Source organism: Hippopotamus amphibius, chromosome 4 (assembly GCF_030028045.1).
Source record: "Hippopotamus amphibius kiboko isolate mHipAmp2 chromosome 4, mHipAmp2.hap2, whole genome shotgun sequence".
NCBI lineage: Eukaryota > Metazoa > Chordata > Mammalia > Artiodactyla > Hippopotamidae > Hippopotamus > Hippopotamus amphibius.
Genome location: NC_080189.1, coordinates 183,225,052 through 183,240,842, shown reverse-complemented (window position 1 = coordinate 183,240,842; position 15,791 = coordinate 183,225,052). Strand labels below are relative to the sequence as shown.

The 15,791-nt window shown below is 51.2% G+C and overlaps 1 protein-coding gene across 2 annotated transcripts in view; it reads right to left on the bottom strand.

Annotated features, from left to right (window-relative positions):
• The window catches only part of WDR25 (WD repeat domain 25), a 142,289-nt gene that overhangs the window by 124,779 nt on the left and 1,719 nt on the right, over positions 1-15,791 (bottom strand). The window contains exon 2 of one of the 2 annotated variants that reach the window (XM_057731836.1): positions 13,010-13,856. In XM_057731836.1, the coding sequence (XP_057587819.1) occupies positions 13,010-13,816 (807 nt within the window). In that variant the 5' untranslated portion in view covers positions 13,817-13,856. The remainder of the gene's footprint in view (positions 1-13,009; positions 13,857-15,791) is intronic. The other variant, XM_057731837.1, reaches the window with a different exon arrangement.

Below are 15,791 nucleotides of genomic sequence, written 5' to 3'. Positions count from 1 at the left end.
CCCTCTGGGGCCCTCACTGCTCACACCACAGGCAGAGCCTAAAACAAGCCCCGAGCAACCCACTGGCCATGCAGCAGCGAGTCCAGAGGGTCTGGCTCACACGCAGAGCCGCCCCCGAGTCTACACCCCGCCACCAGCAGCCGATGTCACGCTGCTGAGCTGGAAAACAGGCAGGTGTGTTTCAAGCAGCCCAGGTGCTGGAGGGGCCTGCCGGCGCCCATGGGCGCACACCGAATTATTCCTTCAGTGGATCAAGGCAACTGGAGGCAAATTGGTTGCAAGCCACCTGTGCTTAGGAACGCAGCTTAGGAGGCAATTACGGAATAAACCCTGGCTTGAAGTTCTTGATAATACCTTCCATTTGTAAGGGTTTAGAGTTTACAAAGTGGTTTCATACATCTAACCTCACCTGAGCCTTACAGCCCGGGAGGTAATTATTTCACAAATGAGAACACGGAAGCCCAGACAAATCAGTGGAGGACACGCCACCTCATTCTGAACATGCGCAGGCCAGGGGCGCTGTGGGTCAAGACCAAGCGCAGGGCTGGCCGCAGGCAGCACAGCCGCCGTTCCAGAAGGGGCCTTGGGGCCCCCGACCCGTGCCTGCACCCACCTCCCTGCCCACTGGCAACGTGGGCTCCAGCCTGCCCTGAACCCTTCCATCCTCAGCCCCTTTCAGAGGAATTCACTCCCCATGGAGACCAGTCCTGAGTGTGGGAAGGTTCTCCCACACCTGTGCTGACTGCCCTCTGCGATATCCACCTTTAGTCCTGCTCCTGCCCTAAGAGCAAACCAGAGTACATCTCGTTCCTCTTCCCTACCACGGCCCTGCCAGAACCTGGGGACAGCCACGTGTACCCCGCCTGTCCCCTCCACCTGGCTAAGAGCATCGCAACAAGATGCCCAGGAACCAGGAAGTTTCAGAACACGCTTGAATGAGAGCAAAAGAACGTGAAAAGAGACTAGGATGAAAACAAACAACTTTTCTAACCGAAGGTTACAATGAAAATGAGTTTTAATTTGTGTTTTTGTACCTCTCAAAATAACACTTCAACTAGTTCAGAAAGAGACCACTTCTGTTTATAAAAGCTCTTGAGTTTTCCCTCCAGTTGCCAGGGCTTGTGTAAACACACTGCAAGCAGGCAGGGAGAAATTGCTGTTTGTGAAACTTCTAACGCTAGCATGTATGCGAATTAGGATCCTAAACTCAGCAGGTTAAAAATGTTCTGAAAGCAATTTTAGTGTTAGTCTAAATAATTATAGATCACATTCACTTAGATAAGGGCCTTTGCCCCCTTGGCGTTCCAAGGGAAAATTCTAGGCATGATAGTTAAGCAAAATAGTGGGTTATTACGCAGGCTTTGCGGTGGCAGTGCAAATTGGTATAATCCTTTTGGAAAGCAATCTGACAGAAGATGTATCTGGACCCATGGAAACGTACAACCCTTTGACCCAGCAGTTCCACTTCTGGGAATCAATCTGAAAGAAATAATCCACCAGAAAAGGTTTCATGCATGAAGATAACCACTTCAGCATTATCTATAATAGCAAAAATTAGCAACCACCTAAGTGTCCAAGGACAGCTAAGTAAATTACAGTTAATCAACTTGATAGAGCATCACGGAATCAGTGGAAATTGACAGCCCTCCAAAGACGCAGAGGCGGCCGCTGGCGCTGCGGCAGGAGAGGCTGGGAGAGGATGTTACGTGGGGAAAGCAGGCTGCACAACTGTGCGCGCACCCTGTGAACACACAAGCCCACATGGACCAGAAACTCAGGGGAGGGCGTCGAAAGGGTAACCATAATTTTAGTGTATGTTGGAATCGGGAGATTTCTCCCCATCATTTTGTAATGCTGTGAAATCATCTCTGTAAAGGGCAGAATGGAGGGCAGGGAGGAGGGGCTGGGGGACCAAGGGAGGGTTGGCCCCTATGGGGCTGTGTTTTGGTCACACAGTTTGGAAATTCAACCAAACAGGAGGCGGCAGTGGCAGAGCTGGGGCTGACCTGCACGCACGCACACTGGAGCTGGGATGTGACACCGTTTTGAACAATACACACGTTCCCCGAGATGGAATGACAGATGAGAATAAAACCGCAGTTCTCAAACTCTTTGGTCCCTCTGGCACTCTCTAAAGGTAGGCAGGACTCCAAAGAGCTGCTGTTTATATGAGTTTTAATCCCTCCACATTTAGCATATTAAAAATTAAAACCAAGGACACTTAAAAATACTTATTAATTTATGTAAAAGTAACAATAATAAACCCATTACATGTTGACATAAATATTTCTTATGAAAAATACTGTTTTCCAAGACAAAAAAAAAAAGTGAGAAAGCACTGTGTACATTTTTACCATCTCTTTAATGGCTGGCTTAATACAAGACAGCTGCGTTCTCAGAGCTGCTTCTGTATTTAATCAATGGCAACAGCCCACATCCCATAGCCTCTGGAAAACTCCACGTACACTCATGAGAGAACGAGAGTGAAAAGGCAAGCAATTTCTAGGTCCTATTAAGAAAATAATTTTCACCCCATAGACCCCATGAGAGGGTCTCAAGGACCCCTAGGGGTTTGCAGACACACTGAAAACCACAGCAATAAATTACAGCATTAAAAAACTTGTGCTGTCCTGGGGAGGGGGGCGATTTAAAATTATATGTATGGTTGAAACTGGATGATGCTGAACTTTTTTTAAGAGTGAATGGAAATATACCAAAAAGTCAGCAGTCACTGCCTCTGGGTGGAAAGATGCTGGGCAATTTCTTTCTTTATGCCTTCCTGTTTTTTCCATAGTGTATGTGTATTTCTTTTATGGTCAAAAACAACATTTCTTTTTGGAGGAATGGTGTGGGTAGCCATGGTGTACCTGTGCCCTGTGGAATCAGCCGGATGGGAAGAAGGTCATTTTACATCACGAGTAGCCGGCGTCCATGAGGGGCACATCACCAAGCGTGGCTGCTCCCGTATGCCCAGCCACCCCTGGTACCCGGCAAACACCCATCACGGTGCATAAGGCCTGCCTGGACCCACCGAGAGCCAGGGAGAGATGATGAGAATTGCAACTGGCTCCGGCTAACCACTGCTAGATGAAGGGCAAATATAGGTGACTATTTATCAGCACCCAGGATGGGGGAGGACGAGGTCTAAAGCCAGGGAACAACTACAAAGGCGACGGTCCATAGACTTGACCACAAAAAACGTGAGGTTTTCTCTGCAAAAAATAGAATAAAATAATGAAATACCAAACTCAAAAGTCAAACAACACGCGGCGGTGGGTGGGGAGTGTGGGGTGGGGAGGGGGGATTATTATGATGGGTCAATATCGTTAGTATGTAAATTGCTCGGGTAAGAGAAATGCGGAGGCAAGAACCACCACCACAAACACTTCTTCAGCACTAACGAGGTGCCAGGCTAGGGTCTAAAAGAGCCACACGTAAATGAACTCATTTGGTTCTCAAACAAGATACCACTAGATTAGCAAACGTTTAAAAAAAAAAAGGTCATAATTCTAGCACTGCCGAGGGTGAGGAGACATGATCACATTTACACATAAATGATGCTGTGTGCCCTAAACAGAACCTGCTGTACAACACAGGGAGCTCAGCTCGGTGCTCTGGGGTGACCTAGGATGGGGGACGGAGAGGGAGGTCCAAGAGGGAGGGGATATATGTATACATACGGCTGATTTGCTTCGCTCTACAGCAGAAACTAACACAACATTGTAAAGCAACTATACCCCAACTGAAAAAAAAAAAAATGAAGTAGATCTGGGCACTGAGAGGGAAAGATGTGCACGACAAGTGAGTGAAAAAACCAGCTGGAGGACAGCACAAGACTGAAGTTTGCATACTAAACAGAGACCCCAGCCCTCTTTCCCACTCAAATGCCAGAATGCAGGCACCCGGGGTGGGGGGGGGAGCAGGGGAAGGTTCCTCTCTGGGAAACTGACCAGGCTGAGAGAAAATAATCAGAGATGTTCACAGTTGGGGGTCCAGCTTACCTCATCACTCTGTAACAATCTCATTGTGGACACAACACACACACACAACACACACAGAGCCTCGAGTCACATCCGGTCTCCCCCCTAAATCAGAATGAGAAGCAGGAAATCTCTAACGTGAAACACAGACACCAAAGCAAAAAGACAAGCCGAAAAGAGATAGAAACATTTCAGAAAACAGGAAAACTTTCAAAGAAGTCAGAGAGCTAAGAAAAGACCTCGTAAATATGCAATAAAATATAATATACTATAAATATTTTTAAAAAGGAACATTCAGAAAATAAGAAAGTTCTTGGAATGTAAAACTATGATAGAACAGAACACTTTTCTGAATACGTTATACTTCAATAGAAAAGTTTAAGCATAGGACAGCAAAAAAACAAAATCCCAGGAAAAAAGGACTGAAAGATAAAGTGGAGGAAATTCCGCAGAAAAATAAAACAGAAAGGCAAAGCAATACAAAACTAGATAAGAAAAATCAGACGCGCAATCCAAGGTCATTCAACCAATCAGTCCCAGAGGCAAAGCCCTTGACCGATAACAGCCCGGGGGTGTCGCCCATCTCCCTGTGGCCCCTGATCCCTGGGAGGGGCTGGGGTCCCCATGCCTCACTCCTCCTGAGGGAAGACAGCCCTAGACCGGCTCCAGCGCCCCTGGCGAGCAGAGCCTCAGGCCACCTCGGTGCTAGGCTTCTAAGGCCCGCCGGCTCCCCCTCCTCCGTTTCATTCTGGGTCACACACAGTATCTTGTGAGGGGGCTGAGGCATGCTCTCTTCTATCTGGTCAAGTAAAGAAACTCGGGAAGCGTGCCAAAGGAAAGCTATGTGAAGGCAGGCTTCCAGGGATGCCGGGCAGACACCACTGGCCTCACTCAAATGCTCTGGTCCTGCATCCTGCTCCACGCCCCCAGTTCGTGGGATATTTGCTAGAGTTCGTGGCCCTCTGGGAGAGATGCCAGACAACAAACAGCAGAAGCCAGGAGAAAAGGCTAAGAGGTGGGAATGACTTACCCGCTCCTTTTTTAAGGGATAAAAATACTAGTAATTAGGAGAGGAAATGACCACCATGGAATTTCTAAATGCTGGTTACAAAAATAAAGTACCTAGGATATGATTAAAATCAGTTGATACACATGGGAAAAAAGACTGGAAGGAAACGCTACCTGCAAAATGTCCACAGTCCATATGTTTGAGCAGAGGGTCTATGGTTACATCTTTAATTTCTGTCTTTTTTTTTTTAACAAGGAGGACAAACCCATCACAGGGCATTAGACATGGGCCTTTAAGAGTCTTCTGTGTCCAAGTTTTAAAAGCAGCAAGAAATAATTTACTAGACTGTCTCAGCTCCTAAGTGTGCCAATTTTGCAATTTGCATCTTTCAATTACATTAAAAGCATTTTCCTAAATTGCTCTCTTCTTCCCTTAATGACGCGGGATGAGCCTGGATGAGGCTGGTTCCCCGAGGACAGAGTCTGCACCTTCACATGGCACTGTTTCCTCCCCGCCAGCATCTGGCACTGTGGACACTGAACTGTTTAAGTGAAACAATGAAGTTTTCAAAAAGCAGAAAACACAGCTCGGGTTCTGCCACACTTTCCTTTCTTATTCCTCTTTCAACCCGGGGTTTTTTTCCTGTAAGGCACAAGCTCACAAGCCCCTTCTGGCAAGCAAAGGAGAAGTGGGAAATGTCTCATTTGTTGGCCTCAGAAATGTCGCAGCTTTCATATGGGGGAGAGGAGTGTCAAAACTTCACTTCCCACGAGGAGAAGGTTCCAGCCCAGGATCTCACAGCTCTTCCCCGAGGCTCGGCAGCCATGCTGTCGACCAGCCTGAAGCCCTCGCTCCCCGCTCTGTTACAATTTAGATGATCATGAACTTTCCCTGGGAGGAAAACACTCAAAGGACAGGAACGGAGAGGAGCAAACACAGGGTGCAGAGAGGGAAGCAGTCGAACACTTCCTACACCTGACCTCACTGTGTGCCCTCGGGCAAGTGTCTCCCCGTCTCTGGGCTTCTGTCAAGTGCAGATGGAACCAGATGATCGATGTGGGCACGCGCGCGCGCGCACACAGGCACCCACACACCACCCATTCCCTCCTCGCCCTCACCTAATTACCCTCGCTGCACTGTTAATCATTCAATCCCCAAATACCAAACACCCACCACCACCACCCAAGCCTCCCCCCAGCTGTGCGGCTCTCATTTCCAGTAGGTCTGCCTCCTGCTCACAATAAACTGCCCGTCATCTGCATAATGTGCCCCAACGCCTCCCTCTGCACATCAAACCATTTCTCAATCTCATTTTGTAAAATCCATCAAGAATAATTCTTTCAAAACTGAAATAAACCCTCACTCTGGCACTTGAATCCATAAATTCCTTGTCTTTGAATCGGAGATATATTGCTTTCTACAAAGCACATCTAAGATGCCCTAATAGAATCAGATACGCTAACAATGATAAATCAACGGGATCCTGTAATACATAAAATGCAAATCCAAGCCAGCGCGGAATCGCTCACCTCCTGGCGCCCCCACAGGAGCCGTGAGGCTCTGAAGCTGGGCAGTGCTTGGGCCCCACCTGGGCAAGGGGATACACTTCTCCATCCTTTATTCTCAGAGGCAGAGGAGCAAAGTGGGTTTTCCAGCTTCTTTTGCTCAGGCTCTGGAGCCTGACAGCCAGCTATCTCTACTGTTTACCCACTGTGTGACTGTGGACAAATCCCTGAACCCTCGACTTCTTCACCTGTAAAATGGGAATAACAATGGCGCTTGCCTCGCACTCCTGTTATGAAGACGAGATGGAGTGTTTAGGGCTGTGCCTAGCAGTGACAGGCGCTCTGGGCTGGTCGGCTCTCCCCATTCCCTCAACTGTATCACAAGCAGAGGTCATAGCTTCCGAACAACACACACAAGAAGGGGATCGGAGGCCCACCTGCCCTGCCGGGCACTCACTGTCCGGGGCCTCTTCAGGTGTGAAATCGCTGCCCCCAGCACTGTCAGAGACTCAGACACAAAACCGCTCTGTAAAGTGGCAAACGCTGCTGGGTCCATCCTCTTCCATCACACATGAACACAATCAGCTTGGAGACATGGACCCAGCCCTCCAATATCAACTTCCCAGCACACAGTGCATGAAAAGGGAGCAGGTAAATGGCTCGCTACAGACTATCTCAAAAACTTCTCAAATTTTAAAAGTCTCTATCTCAGGAACAATAACAGTGAAATTCTTGAAAAATAGATAGCTATAGGCAAGACTAGGAAGAGATTCACAAGAACAAGAGTTACATCAAGTTAGAAGATTCTGGGTGACTTGTCTTCCCTCCAATTGTTTTGGGGTTTTTTTTAGATTTATTATTTTTTATTTATTTGTTTGTTTATTTTTTGGCTGCGTTGGGTCTTCGTTGCTGTGCATGGGCTTTCTCTAGTTGAGGTGAGCAGGGGCTACTCTTCCTTGCAGTGCTTGGGCTTCTCAGTGTGGTGGCTTCTCTTGTTGCAGAGCATGGGTTCTAGGCACCTGGGCTTCAGTAGTTGCGACATGTGGGCTCAGTAGTGTGGCACATGGGCTTAGTTGCCCTGTGGCATATGGGATCTTCCCAGGCCAGGGTTCAAACCCGTGTCCCCTGCATTGGCAGGCGGATTCTTAACCACTGCGCCCCCAGAGAAGTCCCCCTCCAACTGTTTTTTAATGAGCAGACCCAGGTGCAGGGCAGTCGGGAGTCTGTTTCCTCAGCCCCTTCCGCTGCTAGGCACTGGGCTGCATCGTCTCATTTCTTTTCCACAGCAACAACCCTTACAGGTAGCCATTATCCCCATTTTACCAGTGATAAAAATGGGGACTCAGAGAGGCTAGGTGATTTTCCCAAAGTCACACAGCTACCAAGCAACAGATGTGAAACGGGAACCCAGGCGTCTCAGACAGCAATGGCACTGATGAAAGCTGGCCAGTGTAATCAGGTTCTACTCACCACACACAGAGTGTAGCTAAAGCCTGGATGCAAATCAAAGCCCACCTTAACTGCATTAAGGCAACAAAAAGACAACATTTATGTACAGCCGTGTTCAGAGCAGTACTATTTGAAACACAAAAGCAGCAAACAATAGGACACAACATGGAATGACCAAGCAAAGCTTGGAATCTGAGAGAGTCAGAAATACATGTTTGGGGAAAGTTTTTAATGAGGTAGGAAAACGCCCCTTACAAACAGTACAAAAGATGGGGGGTGGGGGAGCGCAGAATCAAAACAGCACACGCTGCCAGATTCCGTAAACACAGAGGGATGCGCTGGTCCCCGGGGGGGGGGGGGGCCTGTGTTAATGAGCTCCAGGCTCCGGGTGAGGACTGTCGGTGGTCTCTGCCGTCTCCCTCACGCTTCGTGTTTTCTGCATCTTCAAAGTGGGTCCCGGCAGGAAGAAGCATGCCCTGTGCCTCTAGGAGCCCCCTCGGTGCCTGGCAGAGGGCTCTGCGCAGGGGGCCCACCATCGGGGCTGCCCGTGTTTGGTCAAAGCAGGATACGTCTGTCCTTTTTCCTTCAAAAAGGGCCTCAAAGTCTGAATTCTACCTTTACGTGCAGTGGGTATTCAAGCACGTTGAGCCAGACGAGGACACGGGGAAACGAGAAGAGGGTACAGGAGGGTATTGGTGCTGAGCTTACAACCGCGGAGAACAGATGCGCGCCACCGACGGGGCCGGGGGATGGGCAGGAGAGAAAACAGCGTCCGTGCGGCTTTATGAGTCATTGTTTTGTTTTACTTAATTTCTCTAGCTGTAAATTTTTCAGAACTAATATAAGCATATTTTACAGCTCACAGAACATTTAGAACATATTAAAATAAGGATCTTTCCGCTGTAATGTGCCCAATTGAAATGTATGAATTCCAAAGCTACGTTTTAAGGAGATGAAGGAACTGGCACTCCACGTTCTTTAGATTAATCAGATGGATTGTGTTGTTTTTCTCCTGATGAGAAAAGAAATCGTATTTCAGTAAATGTTACCTTGACTCGAGGATTCTTCCACTTTCTAGAAGCTTGGGTGAGAGGCTTATATTGTCTTACTGTGCCCCCTAGTGGCAGAGAGCATTTATGCGCTTTAAAGACAATCCTTTCCCAAAGGCTGGAAGTAAAAACCCTAGAAAATTTTAATCTTTATTGATCACTTAACATGTACAAAACTTTATGCCAGGTGCTATGGGGACTATAAAAGTGGATTTGGCACAGTTCCCACACTCAAGAAGTTTAACATCTACAAGGCGCAGCAGACACGGTTTCATGGCAATGCAAGCATAGTGAGATACCACCAAGTGATGAGGAAGGGGAAATTCCCGGGCAGAGCACGATGGGGAGCACAGAGTAAGTGCCTACTATGTGCCAGGAGCCACACCAGGTAATTCATAACCAATAGCATTTATTTTTCACAAAAACCCAGCAAGCTATGCATAACTGTCTCCACTTTACATACACGGGTTGAGGCTCAGAGAAGTTAAGTAACTTGCCTGAGATCACACAGCCAGTCAGCAGCAGAGGGAGGATTCAATTTGAAGTCCTGTGACCCCAGCCCCCAAGCTCTCCCCTCCTTCCTGACCAATTCGGGGGCAAGAAGGCACTCTGGCAGACTTTAACCAAAAGACAAGGGGGAAGGAACCCTCAAAGGGGAGCACAGAGCGGCGGGGTGGGGGACATCACACCCACCTCCTCTAGCTCATTCCCCGCTCACCCACCATCTGCTCTCTACCCAGGACTCCTGCCTGCACCTAGGCCCTGTCCCCACCCCAGACTCAGCATCTATATAATGCCTCCCGCGCACCCCTCCATTTCATACCACGCTGCCCACCTCCTGTCACCAGGGAGGGAAAAGAATACCATCCTGCCCAGGGCTGCCAGCTGCCCTCCGGGCTACACACACAACCCTGCGGGCCCAGCACTTCCAAGGCCTCGGCCAGGACTCCCCTCCCCGGCCCCCGGCCCCCAGCCCCCAGCTGGTCCCCATCCACCGTCCCGCCCTGGCTCCTCCAGCCCTGCCACACAGGCTTCACGCTGAAAAGCTGCTTAATGTCAATCTGCCAAGTAACTCTGTCAACGGAAACTATCAAACATCATAAAGCAGATAGGACCCTGGCCTGACTGTTTGCATCTACGGCTTATAAACGCCCTGATTTTCAAGACACCACAGTAAGACGGTCAGGAGATGCGGACCCCCGCAGCCATGACAGCAGCCATGCTCTGCCCCTGGGGCCACCTCCAACGCCACATGCAGCCCTGCCACGAGAGATGGACAGTGCGGTGGGCGGGGCTCCCTGGAGGGTGCCGGGCCAAGCAGGGAGCCAGTGTCCATGTCATTGCCTGCAGCACACACCACCCTCCTCGGGATGGGACAGACGGGCACAGCAAAGGCGCCGGCCCCGCCCAGGGCAGCTCCACGGGGGGCCGGGGGGTATCTCAGCGAATTGCCCCAAGCAGGGCTTGCTTCGCTGTAACAGTCCCTCTGCCTGAGCAGCCTTCCCAAGGTGGACCAATTGCGCCCTCTTCTGGTAATGAGGTGTCACAGCGCCACGGGACCTCCCTCCTTCCCAGCGCGGAGCGCCTGGCACCCTCATCTACTCCACTAACACCCGCTACACAGCTGAACACACACAACTCCCCAAGTCAGTGGTGTCACTCTGACGTGCTCTGTTCCAAAACTATCATGGGATGCCCCTACTTAGGAAATCTAAACTTCCTGGGCGAACGTGACCACAGCAGGGCCCACAGAGCACTGCACTTGAGGCCAGGTGCAGACTGGTCCCCACAGGGCTCCAGGCCTGCCCTTCACCACCAGGAGACTCAACCCTGAGAGGGGCTGGGCAGCAGACTCCCCCCCCCGCCCAGACACCCCTCCACCCCACTCTGCCCACAGCCACCCAGCCTGTCCTCTGAGACCCCAAGGAAGCCTACCTCCTCCTCCTCGAGCCTGGGCTGCCGGGGTCTGCTGGCTGGGCCCCACCCTCCGGGGTCCTAGAAAGGGGCTGCCCACGCCTTTCAGGTGGCCCATCTGTAACCACGCCACCCTCCACGCAACTCCACCACACCATGTGCCCGGCATTAGACTGGGGGCTTTAGAGAGAGCGCCTGGGCGTGTGCCCCACCTGAGAAGCCCAGCCATAGGTCTCAAAAGCTTGTCTCATCTAGAGGAAAGAGGCTCAGAGAGGTCAAGTGCCTTGCCCAAGATCATGAAGCTGTTGGGATTGGAGCTGGCCCCTGAACCCAGATGGTTCTAACTCCAGAGGCCAGCCAGACACTGACCACCAGGAACCCTCCAGACGGGGTCCTGACCAAAGGGACAGGCCCCACACAGCCCACCCCCTCCAGAGATGCAGCCTCTCGGGAGGGCAGGCCGAGACGCCCCAGGACTGGGGGGTGGGTCCAAGCACGTTACAACACACACCAGGGACTCCAGGAGCCTCCTGAACCGACCGCGGGGTCCCTGAACTCGAGGAAAAAGCACCAAAGATGTGCGTGTAAACCCCAGGGCTGCAGGCTGCAGACTGAGCACCACACTGTCCCCACAGATCTGTCAGCCTCACAGACAAAAGCACAGACACGTCGTTTCAAGACCCAAATACGCCACCTAAAATGACATTCATCGATGGAGCTCATTTCCAAGACTTCACTGTACTCGGGCTTCCTGTCTTAGCTTCCAAAAATGCCTCCTGGGAAAAAAGCTCAAAATGAAACTTGCATATACAATGTCCTGGGCAGGCGGGTTCCAGAACCATGGAGAAGAGAGGGGAAGCCGACAGTTATGAGCACCTCTGGGGCTCCTGGCTCTGTGCCAGGGGCTTCTGGAAGCGTTTTCCTCACACAATCACATGACCTCCGTACAATCAGGCCCTTCACAGATGAGACTCCAGGCTCGAAGGGGGCAACTCGGGCAGGTGACCAGCTGCACCCAAGCCCCGTCCCTCTAACTCCAAGGCCACTTTCCTTCTGTTTGGCTCACATGTATTTGCCACCAATTATGTACTGTGCTTTGCTAGGGCCCAAGGACAGTGAGGAGGGGGACAGAGGGCAGTCCAGGGGGGCTGGAGGCAGGTTCCAGGCAGGTGTCACACACCTGTCACACTACCCACCTGTCCATGCGGGCACCGCTTACTACAAGTCTGCCTCACTTCAGGAGCTTTTAAAATAAATAAATAACAACCAAAAAGGAGCTTCTGAGTAAACCGGAAGTCCCCGGCAGGGACTCCAAAGCCCTCCCTGGTCTGACCCTGCCTTCCTCCCTGGCCTTGGGCCCCTCATCCAACCATGGGCCTCTCACAGCCTCCCAGGCTTAGAGCTAAGAACACCCTTCCACCCCAGGTCACTCCCTTCAACAAGTGAAACTTCCCTCCTGGAAGCCTTCACCAAGCCCTCTCCAGCTGCGCTGCAGCCCTCCCCCGGGTGCCCACAGCCCTCCCCAGCTTCCCGCAGGCCTCGAGGAACCCCCTGGGGTCCCATCCTCACAGCTCCGACCCAGGCCCATGAGCATCTCTCAACTAGTCCGTGGCCCCTACCCCACTGTGCCGGCCTGGGAGCCAGGGTCAGGTCTAGCGACCTTTATACCCCCTGCACCCAGCACAGCACCTGGCATAGAGCTACCACTGTTCTGCACTCAACAGGGGTCACAGAGGATGCCCCCAAATTCCTGGGGCCTGGCCTGGGCCTGCTTTCTTCCCCCTCTGCTCCCTCGCACTCAGCGACCTCATCCTCCCAGGGTGTGAGTGTGTCTGGGCGTCCTCAGCGCCCCCATGACAGGTCAGGACTAGCATCCTCTGGTGGCCTGGGCAAGGCAGCCAGCAGGGGGGTTGGGGCATGGACCAACCATCCAGGCGGGCCACTGAGAACCCTCTCCTGAAGGCCACAAAGAGAACTCCAGAAATTCCCCGAAAGAAATGTCCAGCCTGTAACCAGGCCCAACCTCACCGTTTTGAAGAACAAAACATCCCAGCAGTTTATTCCTAAGAGCAACTGAAAAGAGCAGTTTCACACAAGTCTCACCTTGAAGGTCTTATCCATAGAAGTGGAAAGAAGCATGTGGCTCCTGGAAGAGACTGGACACCACTGGATGCTGTTGACGGGGCCCCGGTGGCCTCTCAGGTGGAAGAGCACCTTCCTGGGAATCTTGGTTTCCTTATACTGACTGTCCAAATACGGCTGAATAAACTCAGACACTTGGGAGTCCACACAGAGAGGGGCCGGGGCACGCCCTGCACAGGGACCCTGGGCCTCCGTGTCTTTATTCTTGCCTGTTTCTGTGCTTAATGACGGCAACTGTCTTAGTCTTTTGGGGGTATAGGGTACGACACAGTCCTCACACCGCTTCCTCTGAAGAGAGCTGCCGCTTTTACCTGGGGTTTCTGATCCAGTTCGAGCACAGAAAGATGGCTCAGGGGAGCTGGAAGTTCCCCAGGAGAGTTTCACCTGCTTCAAGCGGGCGGCTGCCAGGGGCATGTGGCCAGCGGGAGCATGGCTGGTCCACAGGGAAGGACGAGCAGGCTGGCTGGTGGGAAAGGTGACCTTGGGCTCTGTCCTGGGCCACTGCAGCCTCTGGTTGGGGCAAGATCCTGGGTCACTGCTCCAGAGCCGAGCGAGTGGGAGACGATGGCCGGCTGGGTCTTCACAAGAACCATACTTTGTGGGCAGTGCTCCCCTGTCCATCACGTCCAGGACTTCCGATGCAAAGTCCTGCCCAGGAGGTCTGACCGCATCAGAAGTATCTTTCATCTGGCCAGCTGGATTAAAACTTCCCACAGGCTCAGTCTCAGCCTCTGAGTCTGAGTCCTCATAAGCCACCAACGAAGCCATTGAAGTCACAGTTTCTTGTTGTCCTTCAAGAGCAAACTACCTAAAGCCAAACAAAGTCAAGTGTCAGAAGATGTGCACAGCAGGATGTTTCCTACCACACAGCAAAAGCCAACGTGCCACTGAACAAATCCAAGACTGAAAAATCCATAAGAATAAACACATTAAAAATGAGGCCTGGGGACTTCCCTGGAGGTCCAGTGGTTAAGGCTCTGCGCTTCCACTGCCAGGGGTGTGGGTTCGATCCCTGGTCGGGGAACTAAGATCCCACGTGCCGTGGGGCAACTAAGTCCGCGTGCCACAACTACGAAGCTCACACACCTCAACAAGAGAGCTTGCGTGCCACCAACTACAGAGCCCATGCTCCCTGGAGCCTGCACGCCACAACTAGAGAGAAGCCCGTGCTACAATGAAACACCCCACATGCTGCAACGAAGACCCAACGCAGCCAAAAGTATAAATATAAATAAATAAATAAACAAACAAACAGCAAGACCTACACAAAGAAAACTAAAAATTTACTGAAAGATATCAAAGAGGATAGTGACAGGATGCCTGGACAGAAAGACTCATGGTTTTAAAGAGGCCTTTTGAGAGGTCAATTTGGGCAGGATCTATCATTAATTTAAACACGCATAGTTTTCACTGCAACAACCGCACTTCAGAACTCTTTCCTACACAAAACTAGTACATGTTTGCAATATGTACACAGACAGCCTGCAGCACTGTTTATGACCAACAAACGAGAAGCACGCACACACACACACCCCCAACGTGAATGAGGTTAGTTCTGAAAATACAAAAATGGAAACATGACCAGGCCCCAACACGTGGTAAAAGCACGCCAGCCTCACCTGCATCCTCCCCCTGTGCTCCAGTCCTTCCTTTGATTCTCCCTGCGTAGAATGCTCTTCCCCAGATATCCCATCTCAACTACAAGCCAGTGGGAGAGAGAGCCCTGCGACACAAGGCCGAGGTGCCTGAGGCCTCGGTCCACCCCATTCTGAGGGTGTGATCCAAACCTGCCAGTTTCACTCCAAACACACAGACTCACACAACAGTCAACTTCCCCTTTCTAAAAAGCTCTTCCTGGAATTCTGAACCATCATACACGATCAGTTGTAGCCAACTAGTTTCTATGAAGACGTACCTCCTTCTGGAATTCAATTCTGTTAACACGAAGCACGCAAACAAGGATGCTACCCGTGTCCAGGACAGCAGAGGGCGTGGTAGAGCAGCACTGAGAGCTGAGGAAACGCAACTTCCGAGAAAGCCTGCCTGCCCCACCTTAAAAAACTGTCCTGAGAATCAACCATCCCATCCCTTCCATCCCTTTCCCATAAGGGTACCATTTGCCTGGGCTCCACGGCCAAACACGTTATGTCATCGTTCAAAAAATGTCTGTTGCCTGCCTCCTCCAAAACTCCCACCCCACCCGCAGCCCAATCCAGGCAGGTAACATCTGCCACACACAGAGCCACTGTCTAAACAAAACTTCCACAACGAGCCAGCCCATCTCAAGTGGAACTAATGCAATATAATGGACTGGGACTGCCCTGGTGGTCCAGCGGTAAAGAATCCGCCTTCCAGGGACGTGGGTTCGCCCCTGGTCGAGGAACTAAGATCCCACATTCCGCGGGGCAACTAAGCCCGCGTGCCAAAACTACTGAGCCCGTGCACTCTGGAGCCCGCACACCACAACTAGAGAGAAGGCTGTAACCCACACGCCACAACTAGAGAGAAGCCCGTGTGCCACAATGAAGAGCCCGCACGCTGCGACAAAAGATCCTGCAGGCCACAACTAAGACCCAATGCAGCCAAAAATAAAAATAAAGAAAAATTTTTTAAGATAATCATATCATAGACTAAAAATAAACTAATGGGGGACTTCCCTGGTGGTGCAGTGGTTAAGAATCCGCCTACCAATGCAGGGGACACGGGTTCGAGCCCTGGTCAGGGAACCAAGATCCCACATGCC